Source organism: Montipora foliosa, chromosome 10, assembly GCF_036669935.1.
Source record: "Montipora foliosa isolate CH-2021 chromosome 10, ASM3666993v2, whole genome shotgun sequence".
NCBI lineage: Eukaryota > Metazoa > Cnidaria > Anthozoa > Scleractinia > Acroporidae > Montipora > Montipora foliosa.
The window spans coordinates 30,631,234-30,656,233 of NC_090878.1; the positions used below are offsets into that span (position 1 = coordinate 30,631,234).

Genomic DNA, 25,000 nt, shown 5'->3' on the forward strand with positions numbered 1-25,000 from the left:
GCACCTTCTTCTCAATAATAGATCAATTTTGATATATTAAAATTCAGTTCGAAAAGAAAGGCATTATCTCGAGGCTCTGGGGAATATATTTAAGGATTTGTATGAGTTTATTCCCCAGAGCCTCGAGATGATGCCTCTTGTTTCGGACTAAATTTTAATATCTCGAAAGTGGGCTATTTTAAGGCCACAAGTATTATAGTCCGAGATCCCGCGCATTTGTCCTCTACTCAACTAACTACACAAGCCTACAAGTCGGCTTCCTCCAAACAAGATTCCTCTTTAATTTTGGAATGTAAGGTTCAAAATCATACCTCTGGCAAAGGATGTTCCAGTAACTGTAGTTTAAAGTAAGTCTCTCCCAAGTCAGAATTCGTAAATGGCAATTGTATTTGAGATAGACGAAACTCGTGATTTTCGTCCAGTTGAGCACTGTCTACATAAACAAACTTTGTAAAGGGAACTTTTAGCTGTGAACGCTGTAGCCCAATGCACTAAAATCAGAAAAGAAGAAAAAGGAGAACATATTTGACCTTTGAAACAGTAAAGGCATCGTTACACTGTTTGCTTGTGTAAATAGAGCGGCATTTGCTTCGAGACAAGTGGCAGGAAAGATTGCTCCACACCTTCAAAATTGTTGAGCGATTAGCCGCTGCTTATTTCATACAAATCCCGGTAATGTTGCTAAAGCGACCGCAAAGAGATTGGGTTTGAGCCTCGAGCACTTTCCCCGCACGTGCAAATTGGCTGTGCGCGCCGCCGTCAAGGAAGGGTTGACGGCTTCGCGCTCACTGAACGAAATTTCCAGTGCGAAACAGTTCGTTTAACGCTTACCTTAAACTACTCCTTAAACTTCATAGATCTGGGAAGAAGAGTTAAAAAAGCTATCTGACTCGCGCGAACGCTTAGAAGCGTACTTTTCAATTGTCACACGCTCGATGTGGGGATTCTGTTTGTTGCAGTGGGTGTAAACTCCAGTCAAAGATTCTATAGGGAAGCCCAAACAGATCAAAATGGTAATACAAGTATTTTGGCGCCAAGATGCCTTTTCAAGAGAAGCTATGATCCTCGCAGTTATGAACGCATAATAGCAAACGAGAGAAGCCTGAAAAATTCAGGACTTAATCGGAGTTTGAACCCGTGACCTCGCGATTTTGGTGTGAAGCTCTGAACAACTACTGATCTGTGAGGCCACTGATGTTGGGAGCTGGTCATTTCTGGGTTCAAATGTTCCCGTGATGAATGAATCAACGAACTAAATGAGATATGAAATGAATCGTATATTAAACTATTGATATGAAATCAAGTTAAGCTATAGACCTTATTCCAAAATGGCCGTCATTTAAATATTCTTTTGTATTCATTCAAATTAGCCCTTGAGGCCTCGTTCTTGAGCTGAAAATTCAAAAGAATATTTTTCCTTGAACGAGGCATCAAGGTCTAATTTGAATAAAAACAAAAGAATATCTACATAGCGGCCATTTTGGAATAAGGTGTATGATCCACTCAGTTACAACTCACGACACACCGGCATCGCGAGGTCACGGGCTCAAACCCCGTTGAAGTCCTGAATTTTTCAGGCTTCTTCTCTACGCACTTTCTAAAATTGCGTTCTGACTGCGAGGATCGTTGCTTAACTTGATTTCATATCCGCAGTTCAATATAAGATTCATTTCATATATCATTTCGTTCGTTAATTCATTGAACACACAAATGATGAGCTCCCAACATCAGTGGCTTCATAGTTCAGTTGGTTAGAGCGTCGCACCGGCATCGCGAGGTCACGGGTTCAAACCTCGTTGAAGTCCCGAATTTTTCAGGCTTCTCTTCGCAAATGCTAAAATTGCGTTCATAGCTTCACTTGATTTTATATCCGCAGTTCAATTATGATTCATTTGATGTATCATTTCGTTCGAAGATGCATTTATAACTATTGACACAAACTGCAAGCCGTTACGTTCATTTTATCACACATCTCAACCAAAAAATGAAATTTAACACAGCACACATACCGCCAATGCTTTTATTTCTCGAACAGCCAGCTTCTCGTCCTTCTCTGTTTCCGCTTTGATGTAAAATTTGTTATCACGGACTTTCAGGGAAACGCCAGTATTAGTTGCAATGCGGTTTATATTCTCGCGTCCTTTGCCTATCACGTGACCCATCAGTGTTTCTGGGAGGAACAAGTCCTGTACCAACTTAAAACCAGCTGGACGTGAATTGCGGTCTTGGTGATCCCTCTTAAACAAAGACAATATTATCACTTGATAAAGAAAAGGCAAATTAATTATCTAGCTCCGTTGAGTCTCCTACAGCAAAGTGGTAGTGGTAGAGCGTCCGAACTAGTAATCGGAAGGTCGTAGGTTCGACTCCAGCAAAAGAGCACTCGGATTTTTCCGATCATCCCCTATAGTTCAGTGGTAGAGCGTTCGAACTAGTAATCGGAAGGTCGTAGGTTCGACTCCAGCAAAGGAGCATTCGGATATTTCCGATCATCCCCTATAGCTCAGTGGTAGAGCGTCCGAGCTTGTAATCGGAAGGTCGTAGGTTCGACTCCAGCAAAAGAGCACTCGGATTTTTCCGATCATCCCCTATAGCTCAGTGGTAGAGCGTTCGAACTAGTAATCGGAAGGTCGTAGGTTTGACTCCAGCAAAGGAGCATTCGGATTTTTCCGATCATCCCCTATAGCTCAGTGGTAGAGCGTCCGAACTAGTAATCGGAAGGTCGTAGGTTCGACTCCAGCAAAGGAGCATTCGGATTTTTCCGATCATCCCCTGTAGCTCAGTGGTAGAGCGTCCGAACTAGTAATCGGAAGGTCGTAGGTTCGACTCCAGCAAAGGAGCATTCGGATTTTTCCGATCATCCCCTGTAGCTCAGTGGTAGAGCGTCCGAACTAGTAATCGGAAGGTCGTAGGTTCGACTCCAGCAAAGGAGCACTCGGATTTTTCCGATCATCCCCTATAGTTCAGTGGTAGAGCGTTCGAACTAGTAATCGGAAGGTCGTAGGTTCGACTCCAGCAAAGGAGCATTCGGATATTTCCGATCATCCCCTATAGCTCAGTGGTAGAGCGTCCGAGCTTGTAATCGGAAGGTCGTAGGTTCGACTCCAGCAAAAGAGCACTCGGATTTTTCTGATCATCCTCTATAGCTCAGTGGTAGAGCGTCCGAACTAGTAATCGGAAGGTCGTAGGTTCGACTCCAGCAAAGGAGCATTCGGATTTTTCCGATCATCCCCTACAGCTCAGTGGCAGAGCGTTCGAACTAGTAATCGGAAGTTCGTAGGATACCGTAAGCTGAATCAACAAACTGGCGCAAATCAAATCAAATGTTGGTTTTTATGGAGAGGGGAAAACCAGAGTACCCGGAGAAAACCTCTCGGTGCAGAGTAGAGAACGAACAAACCCAACTCACATATGACGCTGAGTCTGGGCATCGAACCCAGGCCACATTAATAGGAGTGGTCTCACCACTACGCTTCCCCTGCACCCTCTGTCAGTCGTTCACACCGTATTCAAATCTCTTCATTATAAAGATTACACTACGAATCTTGGGTAATTGTGTCCTTCGGAAGACACCTACTCATAAATACAAGGGTCACGAGGTAGCCCCTAAAGGCTGGTTTTCACTAGCGACGGAGTCGGAGTCGTAAGAGCGCATATGATCGAGTGAAAATCAAAGATCGGAGTTGTAAGTGGAGTCATATGATCGTAAGCTCGAAAGAATCGGAGTCGGAAGAATCAGAACGTTCCCATTTTCTTCCGACTCCGCTTATGACTCCGTCGCTTACGATCCAGCCAATCACAATGCTGGAATAGAGCATTGTGATTGGTTTATTCTTCCGCTTCTGCTTCCGACTCCGACAATGCAGTTTTCACTCGATTGTAAGCGACGGAGTCATAAGCGGAATCGGTATTCTGCTTCCGACTCCGACAGTTTGATTTTCACTCGCTCGTATCGCTCTGCGCTTCTGATTACGACTCCGACTCCGCCTCTGACTCCGACTACGTCACTAGTGAAAACCAGCCTTAACCTTTTTGTCCAGAAAAGTAAGCTATAAAGATCCACAAGGTTATTGCAGTTAGGATTTATGTACCGCACATATCACAAGGTCTCATAGCCGTTTTCAATTCTTTCTTTAGGGTGAGATCGGACGTCAGCTTGTAAAGTTTATTCTTACGTTATTCGTCAAGTACACATAAGTAGTTGGCCATGATCCTAACCGAGGAATCACTTCAGTGTTGGAGATATGCTGCTGGTACTTTAGACAAACGGGACATTCCATGACGCTTAAAAAAGGTAATTGCGCGTCTCGTTTCCCACTGATCTGAATACAACTGTCCATTGCTTAAGGTGTAAGAAAGGAATGAAATTCTCTTTACTGAACTCCCTCAAAAGAAAAGTAAACGGAAGGAAAACGTATATTTATTCGAGAGTTGCGTTTTTTTGGCAAAATCGTGCCCAGCTTAAAGTCAAACCCATTTCAAACAGAGTTTTCGTTTTCTCCGTTTCTCCGACCACCTGCGCGAAACGGTTTTCTGTCTTCCGATTACACGATTGCACGGTCTGGCCATTGTCAAAACGCAGTTATCAGTACAAACTGAAGAAAGGAGTACGGTGACCCCATCCTGCGTTTTTGTGAATTCTTGTCAACCCTTGTTACAATTCTTACAACAGTGTATTCATCGGAAATCATTACGTCGAAAGAAGCGAAGAAGTATTGAAAGTATATATATAACTTGTAAAGTGTAGGTTTTCGGGCGCTTCAAGGCACCTTACGAGCTTTCCGGGAGTTGAATTTATAGGACCGGCTCGACCACTGAACGGTTGAGAACGCAAAAGATCGAGTAGAATCGAACCGACTTTGTCGATGTCTCGAAATGACTTCAGTTTGTATCGAATCGACTTGTATCGAAACGACCGAACTCCTTAAATAAGCAGGCTACGCAGTTGCAAGCAAGCCTCGATGATTGTTCAAACTTTCATTTCCATTGCACGGTATAAATATTTAAGAAATTTCTTACATTCTAAATATTCTAAATCATCGATTTGGTACTTGTCATTGTAGGCGCAATGACTTACGAGTGTCTTACGACACAAAGTCAGTTTTTCCAGTTGTGGCCACAAATTATCTGCCTACTTACGGGGAGCAAGATCTCTTCAATGATCTTTTTTGCTTTCTCGCACTGTTCCGGTGTCCCTCTCAAGTGCACCTTATCATCTTTTACGCGTATTTGAGCTCCCGATTTGTCTCTTATCTCTTGAAGTCTCCGTCCTTTTCTTCCAATGATAAGTCCAATCTTATCCACTGGGATGTCCATCACCACATCCGGTTGCGCGTGCGCCATGAGCACTGAGGGTTTGCCTTCCGAAAAATAATAAAACGCTTTTTAAAAATCGAAGTCGGCAATGATTAAAAAGAAAAAAACTTACTCCAAACCTTTCAGCCTCTGAAACCCTGGGAAGGAAAAGGTTGGACCTTGAAGTCCCAAAAGTCTCACAGAAAAAAAAAGCTCAGCCTCTGAAGTTTGGGTCCTAAACCAGGAGACTCACCCAAATACTGGAAAAGCCAAAAAGAAAAAAAGAAAAAAATGAACGTTATCAATTCTAGCAATGTGAAAACTGTGCCATGATCGATTAGTGCCTTCAAGCTTAATAATACTTCGTCATGCTATTACAGGCTAAATTCATATACATGACAGGAGAATTATTGGGGGAAACCGAATTCCCATACAAGGAATATTGACAATATTCTTCATTATCTAACACACTAAAGAATAAAGATTAGGGTGGATTCGATTGACCCTATTCCGGAATACGAGTACGTGGAGTGATGATTGAAAACAGTATGTCTGGCGTTTTGAAGCAACAACGAAAATAATGATATGTTTAAACCGGTGTTTGACAATTTTTGACGTGAATTATAACTTTTATTCCATGTATTCCTATTCCGGAATACAGGCTATCGAACGCACCCTAAGAGACAATTCAGAACTAAGCTAATAAATACTTGACACAGATTAGCACGCGTTAGATTCTACATTTGACACTGACAAGTTATCTAATAATGTCCGATGGAATACCCTTCCAGTCAGTAATATAACAATAGAAAAATGAAAATATAAAACAATTTGTTCGGTTTTATCTTAAAATTATGGTTTCATTAATGCATTAGAGTAAAAAAACTTATGAGGGTAGCTATGGTTCGCGGAGTGCACTATGCATGCTTGAGGTAGTATAAATAAACTTGTAAAAAGATATGGCCAACTTTGTGAGAGTAAAGTGAAACAAATGCCACTGTGTTAAAAAGACAACTATAGCTCACATCGATTATACAAATGAGACAAACAAGTACCTTATCACGTATCACGACGTATTAATTACTTGTGTTCATCATTGCAGGCTGTTGTTGCCTTTTTAGAGAGTGTTTATAGGGAAAGGTAAGTCTTCGACTTTTAAAGTACTTGTTCAACAAAGCTTCCTTACAAGGGCCCTTCACGCTGTAACCTTGGTGTAGTGATGTCTTCCTGTCTCTCTCTAGTTTCCAAATTTCTTCTTGTTTTGCTTGCCCGGTTGCCACTCGTTACTCGTAGGATGTTGCGTGCCTCAAAATGGCGAAATACCTCGAATTTCGAACCTCGCTATGGTAAAGCAATTGCGCCCTTCTCTACCCTTGTGACACAATGTTTGTTGCCTCTTTCAACATGGCGGCTTGCAGCGACGTATACAACGACTCCCTGTCTCAAAGATCCTAACGTTGGGAATTTACTAGAGGAAGTACAGCTTTCGTTATTGGACCCATGGGTGATTGTCTATTGTATGGATGTTTCCAAGAAACTGACTTTTGATATTTCTCGGAAAATGCTGTGACACTTCTCGGAAAAGGATGCACAAGTTACTTACCTGGAGGAGGGACGGGACTTTCAAGGAAACCAAATCGCTGTCTGGTTCCACCGGAATATTCATTTGTATTTTGGCTAACGGAAAACCCTTAGCTTGAGTTAAAATGGCATCGAGGGTCAAGGGAGTGCTGATAAGCTAATTGAGAGGAAGAAACAGTGGTGCAATTTTGGGAAAACGACCCGCCCCTCCCGGTCACCAAAATGATTTCGTTAAAGTAGATGACAGCATTTAAATTTTTAATTCAAAAAGTTTTTAGCCACCATGAGCTCTCAAGATGGTCGAGGTATTGATGATTTGGTGTCAAAAATTTGCAAGGATAGATTGCATGACAAGCAAGTCAAACTCAAATGCCTTAATTTCTTAAGTGATGTTGAGATCCCTTCTGGCTGGAAGGACAACAAAAGCTACAAGCTTTATGAGCATCATCCAACATATAATTACCGTTTACAAATTCTAAAGAATTTTGTTGAGGAAAAAGTAGTAGAGGGCGTTTTTGTAACAAGTAAAACATCCAAAGAGTTCTTTGATGAGCTCAAACAGTTTTTATGGGAATCTTACTCCACAAGTGACGACGACAGATCGTGGGATCAAAAGGCTAGTGCTGGAGTAGATTTGTTCCTGCAAAATGTTAAGCTTGAAGGTGTTGTTGTACGAAAATCAGAGAAGAGAAAGAAAGTTTCTGTTTTGGTGAAAAAGGAAGGTTTGAGAACATCGACAGCGCATACCACAAGTGATTTTACTCTGTCTGAGCTTGTTGTTAGTCTTGAAAATGAAGGCCAAACTGGACATGAATTTCACTTGAACATGGCTGTTGGAGATATTGTCGAAGTAAAGAAATGCAGGAGAAAAGAAGGAGAGGGCTTGGAACCAGAAATTGTTATGTAAGGAGAATTTAATTTTATTAATTATCAATCATCAGGTTTGGCTATGAACATAAGATGGAGTACTCTTTCATTTTGTGTGTTCTTCGTAAGTGATTAATATTGTAAACCAAATCATGTTTTTAAAACCTGCAAGGAACAAGGTGTCAGTGTTCTGGAAACGTGATGGGTGTGAAATCAGAAACTGGTTTTCACACTTACACACAGAACCCTTTATTAGGGACTGCTAATTTTTTTTGTAACAGTGTAAAGTCACATGAAAATGATAATAATTAATTTATTATGAAATTTCAGTAGGCTTTGATTCTTGAGTGCACAGTTTCATGAAGATGCATTCTCTGAATTGGCTTTCTATTACCAAAAGCCTTGTTTTCCCACCTGCCCTTCTTACGGCATGTACTAAAACCCAAAACACCAAAACGAAACCAGCCAAACAACCGAAACAGCAATCTAAAGAGCCATAATGACCAGATAGAACTTCGTTAGCATTTTTGTAATTACAGCAAGGTTTTCTGAAAATCAGTGTCAAGATTTGGATGAGAGACATGCAGTTTTAAAGTACAGGTCACTTTCGCAGGTTACTCATTATTATAAAAGGTCACTCGTTTACTAATGCTAAACTTAAGTCTCAGCCTATAAGGTTAGCCAATTTGAAGTCTTTGGTTGCTTTAATTAGTATTATTACTGAGGTAAAACAATGAGCTTGTGGAAATGTGATCAGCATTTGAAAACTTCTGCCCAATGAAAATTATTTCAGTCTTGCAGATTCTGGTCTTCACTTTTAGTAAAATTGGTCATTTTGTTCAAAGTTGTTCCATTCTACACAAGCACAGAGTGGCTAATACAATAGACTTCTCACTAATTACATAATTCAGTTCCACCTTACATGTAACTACCTCTTCAAAATGCAAAGATTTCTGTCAATTATACAATAATACAAATGCATTCTTCCATCATTATTAAAACTTTTTATTTTGCATGACAGTTTAATTTGAGTTGTAAAACAAAAAATAAAAGAATAAAAGAATCTTCTGGTTTCACTCTTTGTAATTGCGCTTCAGGAAATCATTCGAAAAATGATTGTGCAACAATCTGCTTGAACTTTGATTTTACTGCATTTTCGGTGGTGTCATTGAGTCTGTTTCAATGGTTTTGTTCAAGTTTTAATGGCACTTTTTCCTTTATTTTGGTGTTTCAAGGCCATTGGCAAAACCAGGATCAGACCGGACGGGTCCGGTCCGATCAGATCTGGTTCAATCCGACCGGTCCGGTCCAGTTCGATCCGGTCCAATGTGGTCCGGTCCGGTCAGGTCCATTCCGATCTGATCTGATCTGATCCAATCTGGGTTTTGCAACGGCCGTGATTTGATGGTTTCTGCGGTTCTGGTGATTACGTTTTTAGTACATGCCTGCCTTATTACAAATTCTCTCTATCTGGTTCGTCAGTCCATTGGATCTCAAACTTTACACTCTGTGCATATAACTTGTTTTCTGCCACAAAATTAAACAGTGGTACACATATTTATTGTTTTGAACTTTTGTGATTGGCATGCAGCCATGTTAATCAATGAAACAAACACAACAGGAGTATTTTGATAGCAACTCTCCACTAAAGGTGCAGGATTGCAGAAAACCACCTTGCATCTTATTTGCATCTCTTTAAAAAACATTAAACAGTGCATTGTATCTTGCCTCTTTCCTTTAGAAACTAAATCAATTTTCCGCAATCCCACTCCTATTCTCCCACACTGCTGCCCTTTCATATTACATTGTATTTTACATGTCTGAAGACTGTAGTAATTTGTCAACTTTGCTAGTTTATTTAGTTGTAATGTAAATGACTCTTAGCAAAGTTGGTTTTTGCATGTTTTGTATTTTATTTTAATTACAAGTATCTAAATCAACTGCACTAATTTTTAAAATTTGTCAAGGGTGTGGTCTCATATTGTAAAGCTACAACTTGATGACAGTGAGTCAGCGCAAAATTGAAACATTAATTTTTTTCTTTGTCAGTCATAATTCATCCCAAGGTTTTTATTTTTGTTCTAAAACTTGGAGTAAGGCCGTGTCTGCTACACCTTAATTACCCTTACACTAGTGGTTTTGTATTGCATTATCTTTGAGTTCAAAGTGAATATTTTCCAGCTTAGATGTTTTTGGTTTAAACCCGATATTTACTAATAATTATTATGTTTCTCTTTTTTATTTCAAGGTGTCATTCTCTGAGTGACGTTGAAATTCAGTCGTATCTCAAGAGTCTATCGAGCTGTGTACAAAGTGACCATGCGACTGCGGCTGTAATCGAGATTACAAGGTAATTCCTGTGGTTTCAATATAAGTACTGATAGCTGAAGTTCAATCTCATTAGGACATTTGCATGATGATGCCATGTGACTACAAGTACCAGAATCCTTTAGGTTAATTGCTTGTCTCATGCTAATTAGAGCTATTGTTATCAAAGACTCCACATTTTTCCTCACCTTAGCTTTCTATTGGAAATAAGAAATAACCTGTCTTACATGTATTACTGATAACACATGAATGCTCATACGTTTCTCGAGCATTCCCCTTTTTCCACGGCCTAAAACGATAACCACCATGTTTTCCTGTTTCTTTTGAGCAAAGTAGGGATGGCCACATTCTGAAACTTACTTCTCCTTTGCAAAACCCTGTGTTCCTTTCCAGTGGTTTTACTGCTGAGTAGCCAACTGCAGTCCTTAATTAATGATCTTGAGGGTGGATGATGGGTGTTTTGAAGGGCCCTTGCTATGTTCAACCGACCGGCATTGCAAGCTGAGGAACAATTTTCAGTTAAGAAAATCCTGCCAAAGCTGAAATTCATCCAATCAGATCGCTGCAATAAGCAATGCGAATTTCCATAACAAACACAAACGGCCAAAAAGCCTGTCAGTTGAAGGTGGGTTTTGAGGAGACTGGAAACCAGAGTACCTGGAGAAAACCTCTTTGTGCAGAGTAGTGAACCAACATGAAACTCAACCCACACATGATGCCAAATCTGGGAATCGACCCTGGGTCACATTGGTGGGTGGCGAGTCCTCTCGCCACTGGGATATATCGCTTCACCCCATAAAGAACATACATTGTATTAAGTGTAATTATATACAATATTAATCATGATAGCTAGTAACTACATCTTTACAGTAACAGTAGTTGAATACCTTTTTTTTCCCTCCTTTACACAGGTGTCGTGCTGTGTGGAATTACATTCTCAACCTTTCAAAGGAAAAATACGACATGCACGAGAACATTACTATGCAAATTTTAGAAACTGTTAGAAAGATTTGCTCCAGTGGTTTAATGACACACACAGTCAAAGAAATTGTACAAGGTTTTCAAGGGAGTGAGTTTTTCAGAACAGTCTTTCCAGAGTTTATTGACAGTGTGAAAAAGGAAATACATTTCAGGCAAGCCATGTTAAACAGTTAATGAATTGCATGCATTGAGTTTCCATGTTGATTTGGACAGGGGCACCCAACGAGAATATAGTTCAAAACCACTCAGACATAGCATTGTTAAACATAATTATTTTAGTGTTTAAACGGTAGATAAACATGTAGGCATATTTTTATCCCCTAAAAATTTTTCATCTGTTCAGATTTCCTAGCTGAAAATCTAGCGATCCGAAAATTATAGGGTTCAAAACTTTCCTTTTCAAAAGTTTCAGCCAGAAAAAAGGCTCCGGAAAATTCTAGGGGACCTTTTTAGGGTAAAAACCAGTTTAGAATGGGCAATTATACCATTTTTCAAATGTTCGAAAATCCTAGGAGAGGCAGGCAAGCAAGAAATTTTACAACAAATGTTCCGAAAATTCTAGATCTCAAATCGTCTTCCAAACAGATATTTTCCGAAAATTGACGTTGGCTGCCCCTGATTTGGAGCAAAGATAGCTATTAAATTAGAATTGACCAAGGAATGGGATTTTCAGTGTTTTTGTGAGAGGGATCCAATTCAGGCTGCGTCATAATGGTATTCATGCTACTTGGTGTAGGCATCACAAAGTGTCTGTCTTGGCTGCTAGTCATTTGAGCCAACATGGCGAGCTGTGCGAGTCATGATGTGAGTCACATAGTTATTGAAAGCTAAGCATTTTGAAATGGGTGCTTAGACTTAAATACTGTTTATCAGCACTATAATTTGAGATGGGTGCTTAGACTTAAAATTAATGCAAAACTTACATGGTTCGCGATTGTCCACCCCCTTAGGGTTGTCCCACTTGGTGAACAATCTTTGCTTTCTAATATGAAAGTTTGATAAGGCCTTTTAATTAAGATTTTCAATCATTTATTTCTAGTAATGGTACTTGCAGTTCTATCTACTATTCGTTACCAGTTCAGTCAGTTGTAGAACATTCAATATTCCCCTGACTATGGTATGGAAATTGTTGGCCTGAACCCAGAAACCCTGGACTAAAAACCAAGGTCTTACCGGTAAATAATTTAGAACTGGTAAGCTCGTATCTTCCTATGTGCTTACTGTAAGGTTTGCCTAAAACCCTAAAAGCTGGAATCTGGAATCTGGAATCTGGAATCCGGAATCCGATATAAGAACTTCAACAAAAGGCTTACACTAATTTGTGAAAAAAAAAAAGAAACAAAATACAGAGAGAATACTAAACATTCATTAAAGATAACCTTAGGCTGGCCTTATGCTAGCATTGTTAAACGGTTTGTTTAGGCCTACTTAGGCCAAAGGTTAGCTTATATTTTATGAATGTTTAGGATGGTTTCTGTACGATTTCGTTTCATTTCGCAAATTAATGTAAGCCAAGTGACTTTGGTTCAAGTTCTTATACATGTAGTGGAGGCAAACCCCTTACTGTACATCTATGTGCACAGGATGTTGACAAAGTATTGATGGATAAAAATGAATAAAACCTACAATGTATACCAAAGTAAAAAGTTACCTTAAAGTTTTGTTCTGTGACACATGCTATAAAACAGCATTGTGAGTACCAGGACTCTTTAAAGTCCTGAAACAGTCTTGCAAATGTTGCAATTCTTTCTCTTCCAGTGTAGTTCAAAAAGTTCTGGAACATGTTATCAGTGTTGTCCCGGTATCTGCTCTTCAAGTATTTCCCATGGCAGCAAGGCTGGCTCATAATCAAATTCAGGGTTCAAGTGACCTTGAGAGTGCACGAGATAATGGAAACTCAGCTATAAAATTCCTTGAAAAGCTGTCAATGATCATTGCCTCAAAAGTTCCTGGGGCTCGCACAGATCTTGAAGTGTTGCCTTGGAATCAAGTGCCTTTGATACCTCAAGCAGAGGAGATTGAACAACCTAGTAAGTAATTAATATATTACGCCAAGTTTGATACAACTACACTGGTTACCCGTTGAATGACTTAAGATGGAAGTTTCTAGCCATTCTCCTTCTCTGCCAAGAAAACAGTCTGAATGTCTTTTTGCTTGTCACAACACAAAATTATTATATTCATTTGCTAGTTCATAAATAAATTATTAGTCCTCAGAGGCTGGCAATCTATTGGTGAGTGCTAAGGAGAACAATCTCTGGCTGCTGGAAGTGACAGCATGTGTATTTCAGCTATTTGCACAGTACCATAAATGAAGGAAAAATGGTTTTTACTTTAGCAGCAATTAAACATTGTGTGTTATAGGCCATTCTGGAATTGCGCAGGGAACTTGGGCGAGTTTCAAATTTGAACCAATCGATAAATTGACACCATCACAGGGTTCGTACAGGTCATGGAAAACCTGGAAAGTCATGGAATTGAAGTATTTCAGTTTCCAGGCCTGGAAAGTCATGGAATTTAATTGTCGGTCATGGAAAGTCATGGAAAATTATAGTTACGTGTGGTCAAGAGAAAATGAGGGGACAGAGAGGGAGGCTCAGGGCGTTGGCCGGGATATGTCATGTCCACGAAAGTTATTTTTAGACGAGCGGAAGTCTTTGATCTAGAGGAAGTTTGTCTTCCGAGACGTCCGCATGCAGTCTTGCCTCGCTCACAGGTTCTTAGGGAAAAGAGAAAATGGCGGCGCACGTGGAAGGCTGATTAATATTTATTTTCTTTCAAACATCAGACCGAGGTTGGCCTGCATGCGGACGTCTCGGAAGAACAAAGACTTCCACTCGTCTAAAAATAACTTTCGTGGACATGACATATCCCAAGGGCTGGACCGGGAGCCTCCCTCTCTGTCCCCTCATTTTTTCTTGGTGTGGTACGTAAATTATTGCAGAAGTGGAAGCAAGGACAAAATAAATTTCAGGCGAGTTATGTCTGAAAATACTCCAAATACAAGGACGATTTTGACAATTTTCGAAACTGGCAGCTAAAGTTTAGGTCATAGAAAACTGGAAAAAGTCATGGAAAAGGTCATGGAAAGTCATGGAATTTGAAAAATTCTTAAGGGTACGAACCCTGCATCACATGAAAGAAAACTTTGAGATTGGCCATCTGTCCAAGTTTGATGCTTTTATGTGGAACAGAGACCTAATGCGGAGGGTACTCTTTTTGCTTACTGAGTGAATTTTGCCACATCTGTAGGTAGTAGGCAATATCATCCCCTTTCATACACCTTGATACAAAGTTTGAATTCTCATTTTAAAGAAAGAATGCAATGAATACAGTACGAGTGGAATCATTGTTTTAATACCCTATAGCCATAATGCCACTGTTGTAGCTAGGTCTGTTGTTTCCATCATGCATACTCTTTTGCATCAAACGATAAAATGTGTAATTGCTTTGTACAAATTACTGTGTACTGTACATAATTTGGAAAGCCAGAGGTGACTCTTTAGAGGTGGCTCTTCTTCTATGCACCATGATTCAAAGTGTCTACCATTAAAGAAAGAATGCAATGATTAGGACTGGAAATGCCTTAAATCCTGCATTGACTGGAGTACTAATTAATAACAATTATTATAATATAACACCACTAACTTGTTGCCACAGGGTTTGTAGTTTTCATTTACTCTTTCATATCAGACACATGATTTACAGCTATATCGTATTTTGTAGGAAGCAGTGGTTGAGCCCGAAATTGTTGTGTAGAGCTGTGGTGACTGCATTTCGATTTGTGACTTTACAATGAAATATGAATAATAATCAATTTAACCCATTTACTCCTGCACCCCCCCCCCCCTCCCCCCCCCCCCCCCCCCCCCCCCAATGTGTAAAATTGTGTGGCGTTAGACAGGCCTCAGTAAAATCATGAATGAAGTCCAACTCTCATTATTGGGGTTCAACCAATAAAAGAGTGAACGTGTTCCTTAGAGCCATGATGACTTTGACTCTGCTTGCAAAATAAGCTTCTTAATGTTTTAAGTGCTCTGACTTTTCATTGTCCCAGGGTGGAAGACCAATGACCTTCCAGTGATACGAAAGGAAGGACAGTACAAATCGGAACAAGAGTACTTGGAAACAAACTTCAGACTACTTAGAGAAGAATGCTTCCATAAATTGAGGAAAGGAATAAGTGAATTTGTTGCTGGACAGAAGTGTGACTCCAAAGATATGAGGATGTACAGGTAAGTACGAACTGATGCAGCTGTATTCATATTTAGCACAGTGTCTTAGATGTACAATATATTGGACAATCAAGGACAAGTTTGTCTTGAGGACAAACTCAAATTTATTAAACTTACATGTATCATGATCATGTAACAAAGAGATTTCGTGACTAGCATATTGTAACAGCTTATTCCAAATCATTCACCCCATAAGTTGTAGTAAATGCCATAGCAACTGCAGTTTATCCAAGGTCTATAACGTGCCAATCTGACTTCTGTATTTTTTCTCCTCAGTGACTAGACATCAAAAATAATGTTTGAAAATTAAATAGGGAACCAGGGCCTCTTCTTCTTTTTTTATTGTGAATCTTTTATTAGGAAGCTTTCAATCAAATGAGTGGTTTTCAGAAAGGTCCTAATTAAGGACCACTGCTCCTAACCCAGGTGTCGATTTCAATGAGGGAGGAAAACTGGAGCAGTGAGAGAAAAACTCTTGAGTCAGGTTGAGATCAGTGTACTGGAACTCGCATGACAGCCCACCTATGATTGCAGTGGTTAGAGGCACAATTAACAACCACTAAACTGACATCCTGACTCCCTCTTGTCACTTCCCTGGTAGCAGTAGTCTCGTTTCTCTTGCATTTCCTGGGCTGCGGAGTTCAGGAAAAGATACCTTGGCCATGGGTGCGCATACACGACAGTTAACTTAATAGGGACCAAATCCTCATGTGATACATGTACTTCATGTTTTATGGGCGCACTTAACATGTTCAGCAGAATTGCTGTAAAGGAATGCGCGGGACACAGCAGGCTCAAGTCTCACAGCAAACATACTGTATCTGTAAGTTTTGACCCATGGCAGACATCAGACACTAGCTAGCTCTTTTCCTGTTTCCCGTACTCATCAGCCCAGCGAACACAAAAAGAATTTAAGAGACCTGTTAGCAGAGAATCTTGTCACAAATCAATTTAATGACATATTTGGTTCATAGAAGAAAGAAAATGGCACTGTCACAGCATTGCTAATGCCACAATAGCCAATTGGGTTTCTTTTATTTTTAACAATATTTGTATTCGCCTTTTGCTCTCAGAGCACAGTCAAAGTGCTCTTCGAGAGAGCTAATGTTACGTTAACAGTTGTTTCACATAGAATTGAATTTACAGAAGTCGCACATGATGGTTGGTTCCTCAAGTCCGAGGATCAATGGGAAGGTTGTCCCTGATGGCAAGCCCTCTGGTGGCTGTGAAGGCCTATCCTTGATCTGCATATTCGTTGACACCCTGGGCATGGGAATCCTTGGGCAGGGGGGCTCCGAAAGGCTGAAGCCTTCCTCTTTCTATGTCTCTCCTCCGCGGTCTCTTTCCTGGTTGTCCCAAATGCTACTGAGCCTCACTTTACCAGTGCCCTCCAGCTGACCCTTTCTCTGGCTCTGCTTTCCCAATCTTTTTCAGGGATTTTGGCTGCACGAAGCTGACACCTCCGCTGATCCTTAAAGCATTTTCTAGGGGCGCCCCTGTCACGTTTGCCCTGGCACAGTTCTCCATAGAACACTGCTTTGGGCAATCTCGTGTCCTCCATGCGAGACAGGTAGCCTGCCAAGCGTAGCTGCCTGGTCAGAAGCATGGCCTGGATGCTGGTAATGTTGGTAATGACATTTGTCGCCAAACAGGTTCTCATAGTGCTCAGTCCAGCAGTGGAGGATTGATTACTTGTCAGTGAGGAGATGATTGCCATCTGACAATCTCAAGGGAGCTTGCACTTGCTGCATAGGACCATACACTGCACGCAGTGCCTCGTAGAAGGCGCAAGTGTTTCCAGTGTCTACGTAAAGCTGAGTCTGCTCTGCAAGGGCTATCCACCACTTGTTCTTTATTTCTCTCAGCTTGTTCTGAACTGTGGTGCATATATGTAAATACAAGGAAAGGTTACGTTTATACAAACGTTGGCCGTGTAGCACTTATATTTTAAACAGAATTAACTGAGGTGAGTGTAGTGTAGTTCCATCTAACCTGCGATCAGGCCCATTTTTAGCTTCGCCCATATGTCCTCTTATGTCGTCGCTCGCTAAAATTGGGCCTGACCAAAAGTCTCTCAAGAATTCCGTTTGGTCGGCCAAATTTTGGCCGACCAAACTCGTGATCTGATTGGCTGTGGAAATGCCGGAAGTGAAAATGCCATCGTGATTGCGCGGAGCTCTCGCGAAGTCCTCGAGACTAATCCGCCATAAGTGTACGAAGAAATTTGCTCCCTTTTGTTCTTACAATGCCGTGGACGGTGCAACTTGATTTTATTTGTATAAATGGAGATATGCCATCTGAAATATCTCATAACTTGTCCAGAATCGGGTTTGAATCTCTGGAACGAGTGAAATTAGCGATTCCGGATCCGTTGTCGAGCTCTGTGGCCATGGGGTTGAAAGTACTTTGGCACAAACTTCCCTGATGTTTTGAAAGCCGCAAAATAGCTGGTTCTTTCAAATGGCAATGAAAGCCGATGCATATTGGTTTCCTGGATGAGACAAGGGACATATATATCAACAGGAGGAGATGCTGATAAAATCGCAAGTTACACGAATGCATGTTTTGAATATCTGTGTATCAAACGGCTTTATTTATTTACTGTACATGACACGGTTTTTTTTGCACACTTCATAATATTTCCAGTTGATTTAACTTAAAACTCACACTCCAGAAACTAAAATGGCATGTTTCCAGAAAGATCAATTGTACAACAATAAAAGAAACTTTGCGAGTCCATCTTACTGTTCGTACTCCATCAAAAAATTAACAGCCAAACGTATCATGATTTTACTGCGCGCAATTCTAGAAATACACTGCAACTGAAGATATTGCCCGAAAAAATCACCAAAGAAACCTTCATGGGCAAACACGTTAAAGGAATAATGTATTTCTCTTTTTTTCTTTAAAAATCTATTGCCAAACCGTCCAACGACAAAATGCTAGGTTATCTCAATTACAAATTAAGATGTCAATCTCAAAAGATTGCATATTCAGTGAAGTTCGGAGGAAGAATTACACCGGCCTTTGCCGCAATATAGTCGTCGAAAACATTCCCCATGCTTTAAATGTGTTTTTCTCAACTTAAAGCCAACGGTAACTTTCGAATTCGCTCATAATATTCCTCCCACGGTAATTAACTCTGGTCAAAACAAAATAGCGTGAATCTGCCGTCCACGCGTGTATTGGTGTAATGAGAGTAAATTTGATTGGCCGATGAAGGACATGCCAATCAATCAAAAAAAGTGGGCGGAAGGAATTTCGAAGAGGAATTTGGTCAGGCTCTATTTTTCGTTTCGCCAACTCCACATTACGTATCACGCGAAACTAAAATAGAGCCTGATCGCAGGTTAAGTTCCATCAGTAGGGCTAACCTTCACATGGTTCACATGGGATAGAAATCTAGCACTTCACGTTACACTGCACTTGTAAATAGCCTACTGGTTTGCCTCCGGCCAGTTGGGATTCTTAACAGTTGCTGTTGTGTTCTGTGTTTCATTGGCCCTGAAAAGCCCTTATGGGGAGCGGTCAATTAAGTATGTATTGTATTGTATTGTATTGTATTCTCATCAAACCAGTCCCTATTTTTCCTGGTTGAGTAACCTGCTACTTCTGCTGATGTCTCCAGGAGAAGTATCATCTTTGTTTTGAGTCCCTGGAGTCTGTCAACCTGAAGTTTCTTTACTGGAGGCCCTTAATTCTTTACTTGTGGCTTGATGGTCAGTCTGAGTCTTGCTCTAGTTAGTTGGTGCTTGGTGTAGCAGTCTGCATTGGGCATGACACGCATTTGAAGCACGTCCTGTGAGTCCTTCTTAGCCGCTGACCAGTGCTAGCCAACCAGGTGGAGTTGAGACAAGTGTTGTTTAAACCACCTTTTCTAGGTACGTCTCCATTCAGAGCAAGCAGCGCTTCCCCTAAAGAGGGCTGCTTGGCCACTCAGGGTGCTGCCGAAAGTTGTTCTTGTCTCAGGTCAACAACAAGCGACCCATACTTCTGAGCCGCCTACATACAGAGTTGGGAATGCGACTCCCAGTGTCATCTGGCACCTGTTGGTTTTCCCCTTCTCCATGGCTGTATGACTTTCCTTCCCGCCTGCACTTAGTAGTTTTAAGGTGAAGTTCCGTGCGCGCAAACCAACCTCACTCTTTAGACTAAGTATCCTTCCACAGTGGCTCAGCAGACTAAGACAGCTGTGGCGACCACAAAGCTGTAGGTTTAACTTTTAAATCAGAGTTGTCCTTCTCTTAGACTGGCTGCCTGCCTGCCAAGGCTGTGAGCCAAGTCTTCCCACCCAGATATTCCACCAGGAACTTGGTCGCCCCCATACATTTAGCAGACTCTGTGGAAACGAGGGGTACCATGCGAAGGTGCTGCTATGGACACAATAATGTAGGAGAGGCCATATGCAAGTGACCTACGGCCTGGCAAGCCAGACAGTGGTCCCGTGGCAATCACTACACCTGAGAAGGAGAGGCAGGCAATGCGTCTCTTCCCATTCTGTTAGCGGGATGTTCGGCCCAGACCTCACCTCACCCCCCAACAGTCACACAAAACTTTGAAAAAACTTAGCATTTTGCAACCTGAGGCCCACTTCAAACGTCTAACTTTTCATGTGCCAAATCTAATGCAAATGAGAATAATCTATTGTTTTCGCTCATTTTCATTAGATTTGGCAGATGAAAGGTTCGACATTTGAACTGGGCCAGACATTTACTACTGCAAAAACCTGGCTGATGGTTTTCTCAGGAACTTTTGCAAGCTGAGGTTCCAGTGAATTTTTTTTTCAAGATTTGTTTGGCTTTCTATTAGGGCTCTGACATTACAGACTGTAATATGGTACTTTATTCACATTATTTTGTAGGATTACTCTGGTGGGAGCATCGACTCACCATGAAGAATCCCCTACACTGATGTTGATGTCTCTTAAATATGAAGGACTGGAGATGGAAGACAGCAGTGATCTGGAGTAAGGAAGTTCTTGATACACCAAACAGGCATTGAATGGTCCACAAGATCTTGTCCCTTCTGTGTAATTATACTCACCTCATGCCATATCCATAAGTTCCGATCCACCTTCCACGTTTCTCCGCTTCTTATCTTGTGCCTTTAACTGCCCTAAAGGCATGTAATAATTATTAGTTTTGTTTCCTCTCTTTTCTTGACTTGATTTTTCATTCACACAAGTACGTTCTCATTTCTTAGCCGATTACTTCAGTCTCTTTTCTCCTGCCCCCATCCCTTCTGTTTTGTTACATTTTATTCCCAGTGCTCGCCATCCCAAATCTTTTGCCTCGATGTGGAGCTTATAAATTCACGATGTGAATATTATTATTGTTTGTCTCACACTTTTGTCACTTGTGGCGAACAGCTGTGGATCTACACCAAATGTGACATCATAAGACAAGCAAAAATGTTATAATTATCATAATTATTATACTGTAATATTATAATTGGTTAGTATAATAAACAACCAAAACTTACTCCATGAGATGTGAAGCATTGTCTTCTTGCCTTTAAACACCTGTTTCTGTTTTCCACCTCTGAGTCACTAACTTTTGTCCACAGTTTCCCTTCCACTCCAATCCCATTCTACCTGGAGATCTTTATCCATCATTGTGAAAGGAGAGGAAGGAACTTTTAAGGAACCTTTATTATTTAATTGTTCAGTCCTCTAGAGCACTGGAGGACTAATTGAGGACACTGTAAACTGAAATTAACAAATTGACGCAAGTCAAATCAAATGTTGGTTTTTTTAGGAAAGGGGAAACTGAAGTATCGATTAGAAGGAGAGTAGAGAACCAACAAATGCAACCCGCATTATGATGCAGAGTCTGGGAACTGAACCCGGGCCACATTGGTGGGAAGCGAGTGCTCTCACCACTACACCAGCCCTGCACCCCCAAAGGTGGATTGTCGGTTTGTCAGTGATCCTTAAAACTTGGAGATACATTAAAGGCCCTTAATTTGTCTTTTTTTGCTACTCAATCATCCCAAGCCATCAAGATGACAGTTTGGTTTGAACAGTGGTAGGGTGTAAGTCGTTGACAAACCAGCATGTGTCTGTGAGATATGGTTTGAGGCGATTGTCATTTAAAGTTCAATGAGTGCAAGTTGAAAAGTTACAAGTTAAAACAATGTTATTTAACACTGCCGCATGTCTTCATCAAAGGATATCCAAATGTGCAGAAGCAAGTGTCCTTTCACATGCTTGCTTCATATGACATCCCTTTTTAAATGATATTTACTAAATTAAGCTGTCGTGTAACAGATGCTTATACTTACTCACCATTACGATCATACCCCACAGACAACATGGTACTGTAATCAGTGTAGAACTAATCTCATTAAAAAAAATAATGTTCTCCCCATATAGTTGTATTAAATAATTATTTATATTAATTTTCCATTTCTAGGCATACAGATTGTTTTCTGTATGGAAATCTCCTTTGTATTTCAACTGATGGCTTCTTTGAAGAACCAGTTTGGGCTGTGGTAGACAAACACATCGCTGATCAAAGGTATACATTACACTCTTTTTAGTGGGCGCTTATGGTATTCAGAATATTAGATAGTGGCACTTTTTGAGTGGCTAATTTTCTATTGTGTAGAGATTGAATTCAAATTATAAAAATTGTTGATCTTTAGGGAGCATTCACCAAAACCTGTTGGAGGGGACTGATGAGAAATTATCTACAGTACTATCTAAAAAAAACTGGAGGACCCCTACTTGCTGCATTAAACATTTTCAGGGACCCCTTTTAGTATCCCTAAAATTTGAGACACCCCCTACTTACTTCATGGCCACAAGCCAATACACAATGCAGAAGTCAGAAGAACTAGCCAAACAGAAAACGCCCCCCAAAGAGCATGCGAAGAAACACAGAAAAAAGGCAAAGCAAACAAAGCCTTTAGAAAGCCAGCTATCTCACTGATACATGGCACAACCTAACAGGCGTCAAGAACAAAAAGATCCTGCGGGCCGTGTCACAGCTTTAAAAGCAGAATCACTCCCTTCTACCACTGACAAGCTTATCAGCGAGACTAGTGTGAGGCCAAAAGGTCACATTCACATTTACAGTAAGGGTTAGAGACAGGGTTTTCCACGGTTTTGTAAAGTATCGGAAATATTTCTTAAAGCACCAGACGTGACAAGGCGCCTTGCGAATGCCAAAGGTGCAAGCTACTTAGAGGGGGGGGGGCTGTTTCCAGTGTTTCTGCAACTCAAGAATCAGTTTCCCAATCAAGGTTGGAACTCATTCAAATTCTCTTTAAACAGTAAGTAAAAAAAGTATAATACAAACCCCTCAAATATATTGGCATCAATGTACTGGACTTGGTAAAGCACCGGATGATAGGTCAGGCCTCAAACGAAGACCTTGGGCCCTGCTGCAGAGAAAATCAAGACCAAGAAACTAAATGAAATCTTTCTGGAAGCGCCTAATTGAGGCATCCATTCAAATATGTACTTGAGAGAGCAAATTATGACAGGAAAAGGAAACCAGACAATGAACAAGGAATTCATGTACAATGTTGGCCTCAGTCAACCCCATATTACACTCTTGAATATTATATTATTTTTATTACATTGTGTTTTAATACATTGGCTAATGGCAATTTTTTGTTTTTATTATTTAAGGTACCCCCCTTGAGAATGTTTATATTTTTCAAACACACCCCTTTTTACCTCTATATTTTTGGGGGACTCCCCAATTTCTCATCACTTCTCCCCCCCCCCCCCCCCTTTAACAAGTTTTTGAGAATGCTCCCTTAAGGATAGTGAAGTGCCTATAGAAAAACCTCTGAAGCAAAGAAGAGAACCATGCAACTACAAATTTGACCCAGATTTGTCGTCAAGGCTGGGAGTAGCACCACCTATTGCAGGATACTGTATTAGTAAATTAATACTAATTTTACCAGCCTTCAATTAATTGCTAACTTGCTCAATGTTAGCCCATCATCATTTCATACTGCCTAAAGTTGAAAGAAACAAGCGAGTTTAAACTATTGCATGCTTTTAAAACATGGGTTACTCATCGATCTTTCAGTCTAAACTTTGAAATTAGGTTTCTGACTGGGTTGATTAACCATTTATCAACCTTATACACACCTTTCAATGGACTTGCTAGTCTACTGAGGTAGATTCAGCTTGCTTATCCAGGGCAAGGCAATAAATTTATATATTCCCATTGACTCGCACAAGAGCAGAATTGACTTGTCCTGTGCAATTGGACCTGGGATTTTTCAGGGGTGCATTTGTGTGCTCAAGGCCTGCCCAGTCCTACATCTGCATCAATCCACTTTTTATGTGCAAAAGGATTATATTTAAATTCAGGTGATTCTTTGGTCTTAAAATCTGAAAAGGAATTCAACAAAATGTGTTTGCATATTTAGTATTGTGAGGATCACACTTTGTGAAAAGGCAAATACAATGACTGAGCCAGAGTTTATTGCCAAGATGCAGGGGATCACAAACAGAGGTGAGGAAAAACACTCCACCTAAACAACCAGCAATGACGACATCTTTTGCAATGAAAATGCCACAAATTAATGACTTATTTATTATTGGTTGAATGAGAAAAAAACCGAGCTACATGTACACCATCCATTTTGATGCCTTTCTTTGCTATATATATTCTGCAAAACAATAGATGTGACATTACCAAATGTTATAAACTTTTTATGACATCTGGGAGTGCCTTCAGTGGTGACTAGTTAATGGTTAGAATTAGTCCTGAAAGACTTAGTATTTTGAATTAACATTGTTTTTGTCATTGCTGAAATTCCGGGAAATTTCTCTGCTCTGCCGTAAGCCTATTGAAAAACCTCTAGTCAACAGCAAAGCGAAACTACATGTAGCAACATACACTAGGTTACTCAAGAATACAGGTCATTTAATCTACAGCTGTACTTCCACAGATTAGAACCTAACGCTTGAATTGTGTTCTCTAAACTTAACAGATGTCTTTTTAAGATGCCTATAATATGAATTTTTATTTTCATTTCATATTTTCAAAGTCCATATTGAAAAATTAACTTTTGTGAAAGAATTTTTCGATTCAAATGAGAGGCGAATTTTCTAAGATTTTCTAATGGCTTTCAAATTGGCCGCCATTTTGGCACACAACTCGCTTAAGTCTTCTCTCAACTTATGACCTAGATTCAGGAACACATGATTAGAGAACATGATGATTTGATAGTTGATCAATGTGAGAAAATGCTTAAAGGTGCAGGTCTTGACATTAGAAAGTTCTATAGCATTCTAGAATTGCTCTAGTTAGAACATTAGAAAGTTCTATAGCATGAATATCTAGACTTGCTCTAGTTAGAAGAGCTCTATATAGTGTATCATTAAAATTAATGTGAAATTAAAATGCTCTAGACCCGCTCTAGGTCTTGACATTAGAAAGTTCTATAGCATTCTAGTCGGTAAAGTCTGCTTACGAGCCTAGAAGGCCCATCAGGCGCTTATCTCTGGTTTCTGTAGCATGAAGCAACTAGGAGTATTTCTACTCTCCCCTGGATGGGATGCCAGTCCGTCGCAGGGTTACCTGCAGCATTAAATTCGCCAGTACCCATTTATACACCAGGGTGGAGAGAGGCACCGTGGGAGTAAAGTGTCTTGCCCAATAACACAACATAATGTCCCCCGCCAGGCCCCGAACCCGGACCACTCGATCCGGAGTCGAGCGCACTAACCATGAGGCCACCACGCC

General features: G+C 40.5%; 2 protein-coding genes across 12 annotated transcripts in view; one reads left to right on the forward strand and one right to left on the reverse strand.

Moving 5' to 3' along the window:
* Positions 1–6,742, reverse strand: part of LOC137974320 (uncharacterized) — a 34,267-nt gene extending 27,525 nt beyond the window's left edge. The window contains exons 1-5 of one of the 11 annotated variants that reach the window (XM_068821218.1): positions 6,351–6,619; positions 5,436–5,555; positions 5,140–5,360; positions 2,010–2,237; positions 312–491 (exon numbers count right to left, since the gene is read on the reverse strand). In XM_068821218.1, the coding sequence (XP_068677319.1) occupies positions 312–491; positions 2,010–2,237; positions 5,140–5,343 (612 nt within the window). In that variant the 5' untranslated portion in view covers positions 5,344–5,360; positions 5,436–5,555; positions 6,351–6,619. Of the gene's footprint in view, positions 1–311; positions 492–2,009; positions 2,238–5,139; positions 5,364–5,435; positions 5,556–6,350 lie in introns of all 11 variants that reach the window. The other 10 variants (XM_068821220.1, XM_068821213.1, XM_068821209.1 and 7 more) reach the window with 10 other exon arrangements.
* Positions 6,743–7,152: 410 nt separating this feature from the next.
* Positions 7,153–25,000, forward strand: part of LOC137974319 (NFX1-type zinc finger-containing protein 1-like) — a 55,704-nt gene continuing 37,856 nt past the window's right edge. Inside the window, exons 1-8 of the mRNA XM_068821208.1 lie at positions 7,153–7,779; positions 9,992–10,093; positions 10,983–11,204; positions 12,811–13,082; positions 15,110–15,287; positions 20,149–20,253; positions 21,701–21,805; positions 23,679–23,764. Of these exons, the coding sequence (XP_068677309.1) occupies positions 7,160–7,779; positions 9,992–10,093; positions 10,983–11,204; positions 12,811–13,082; positions 15,110–15,287; positions 20,149–20,253; positions 21,701–21,805; positions 23,679–23,764 (1,690 nt within the window). The 5' untranslated portion in view covers positions 7,153–7,159. The remainder of the gene's footprint in view (positions 7,780–9,991; positions 10,094–10,982; positions 11,205–12,810; positions 13,083–15,109; positions 15,288–20,148; positions 20,254–21,700; positions 21,806–23,678; positions 23,765–25,000) is intronic.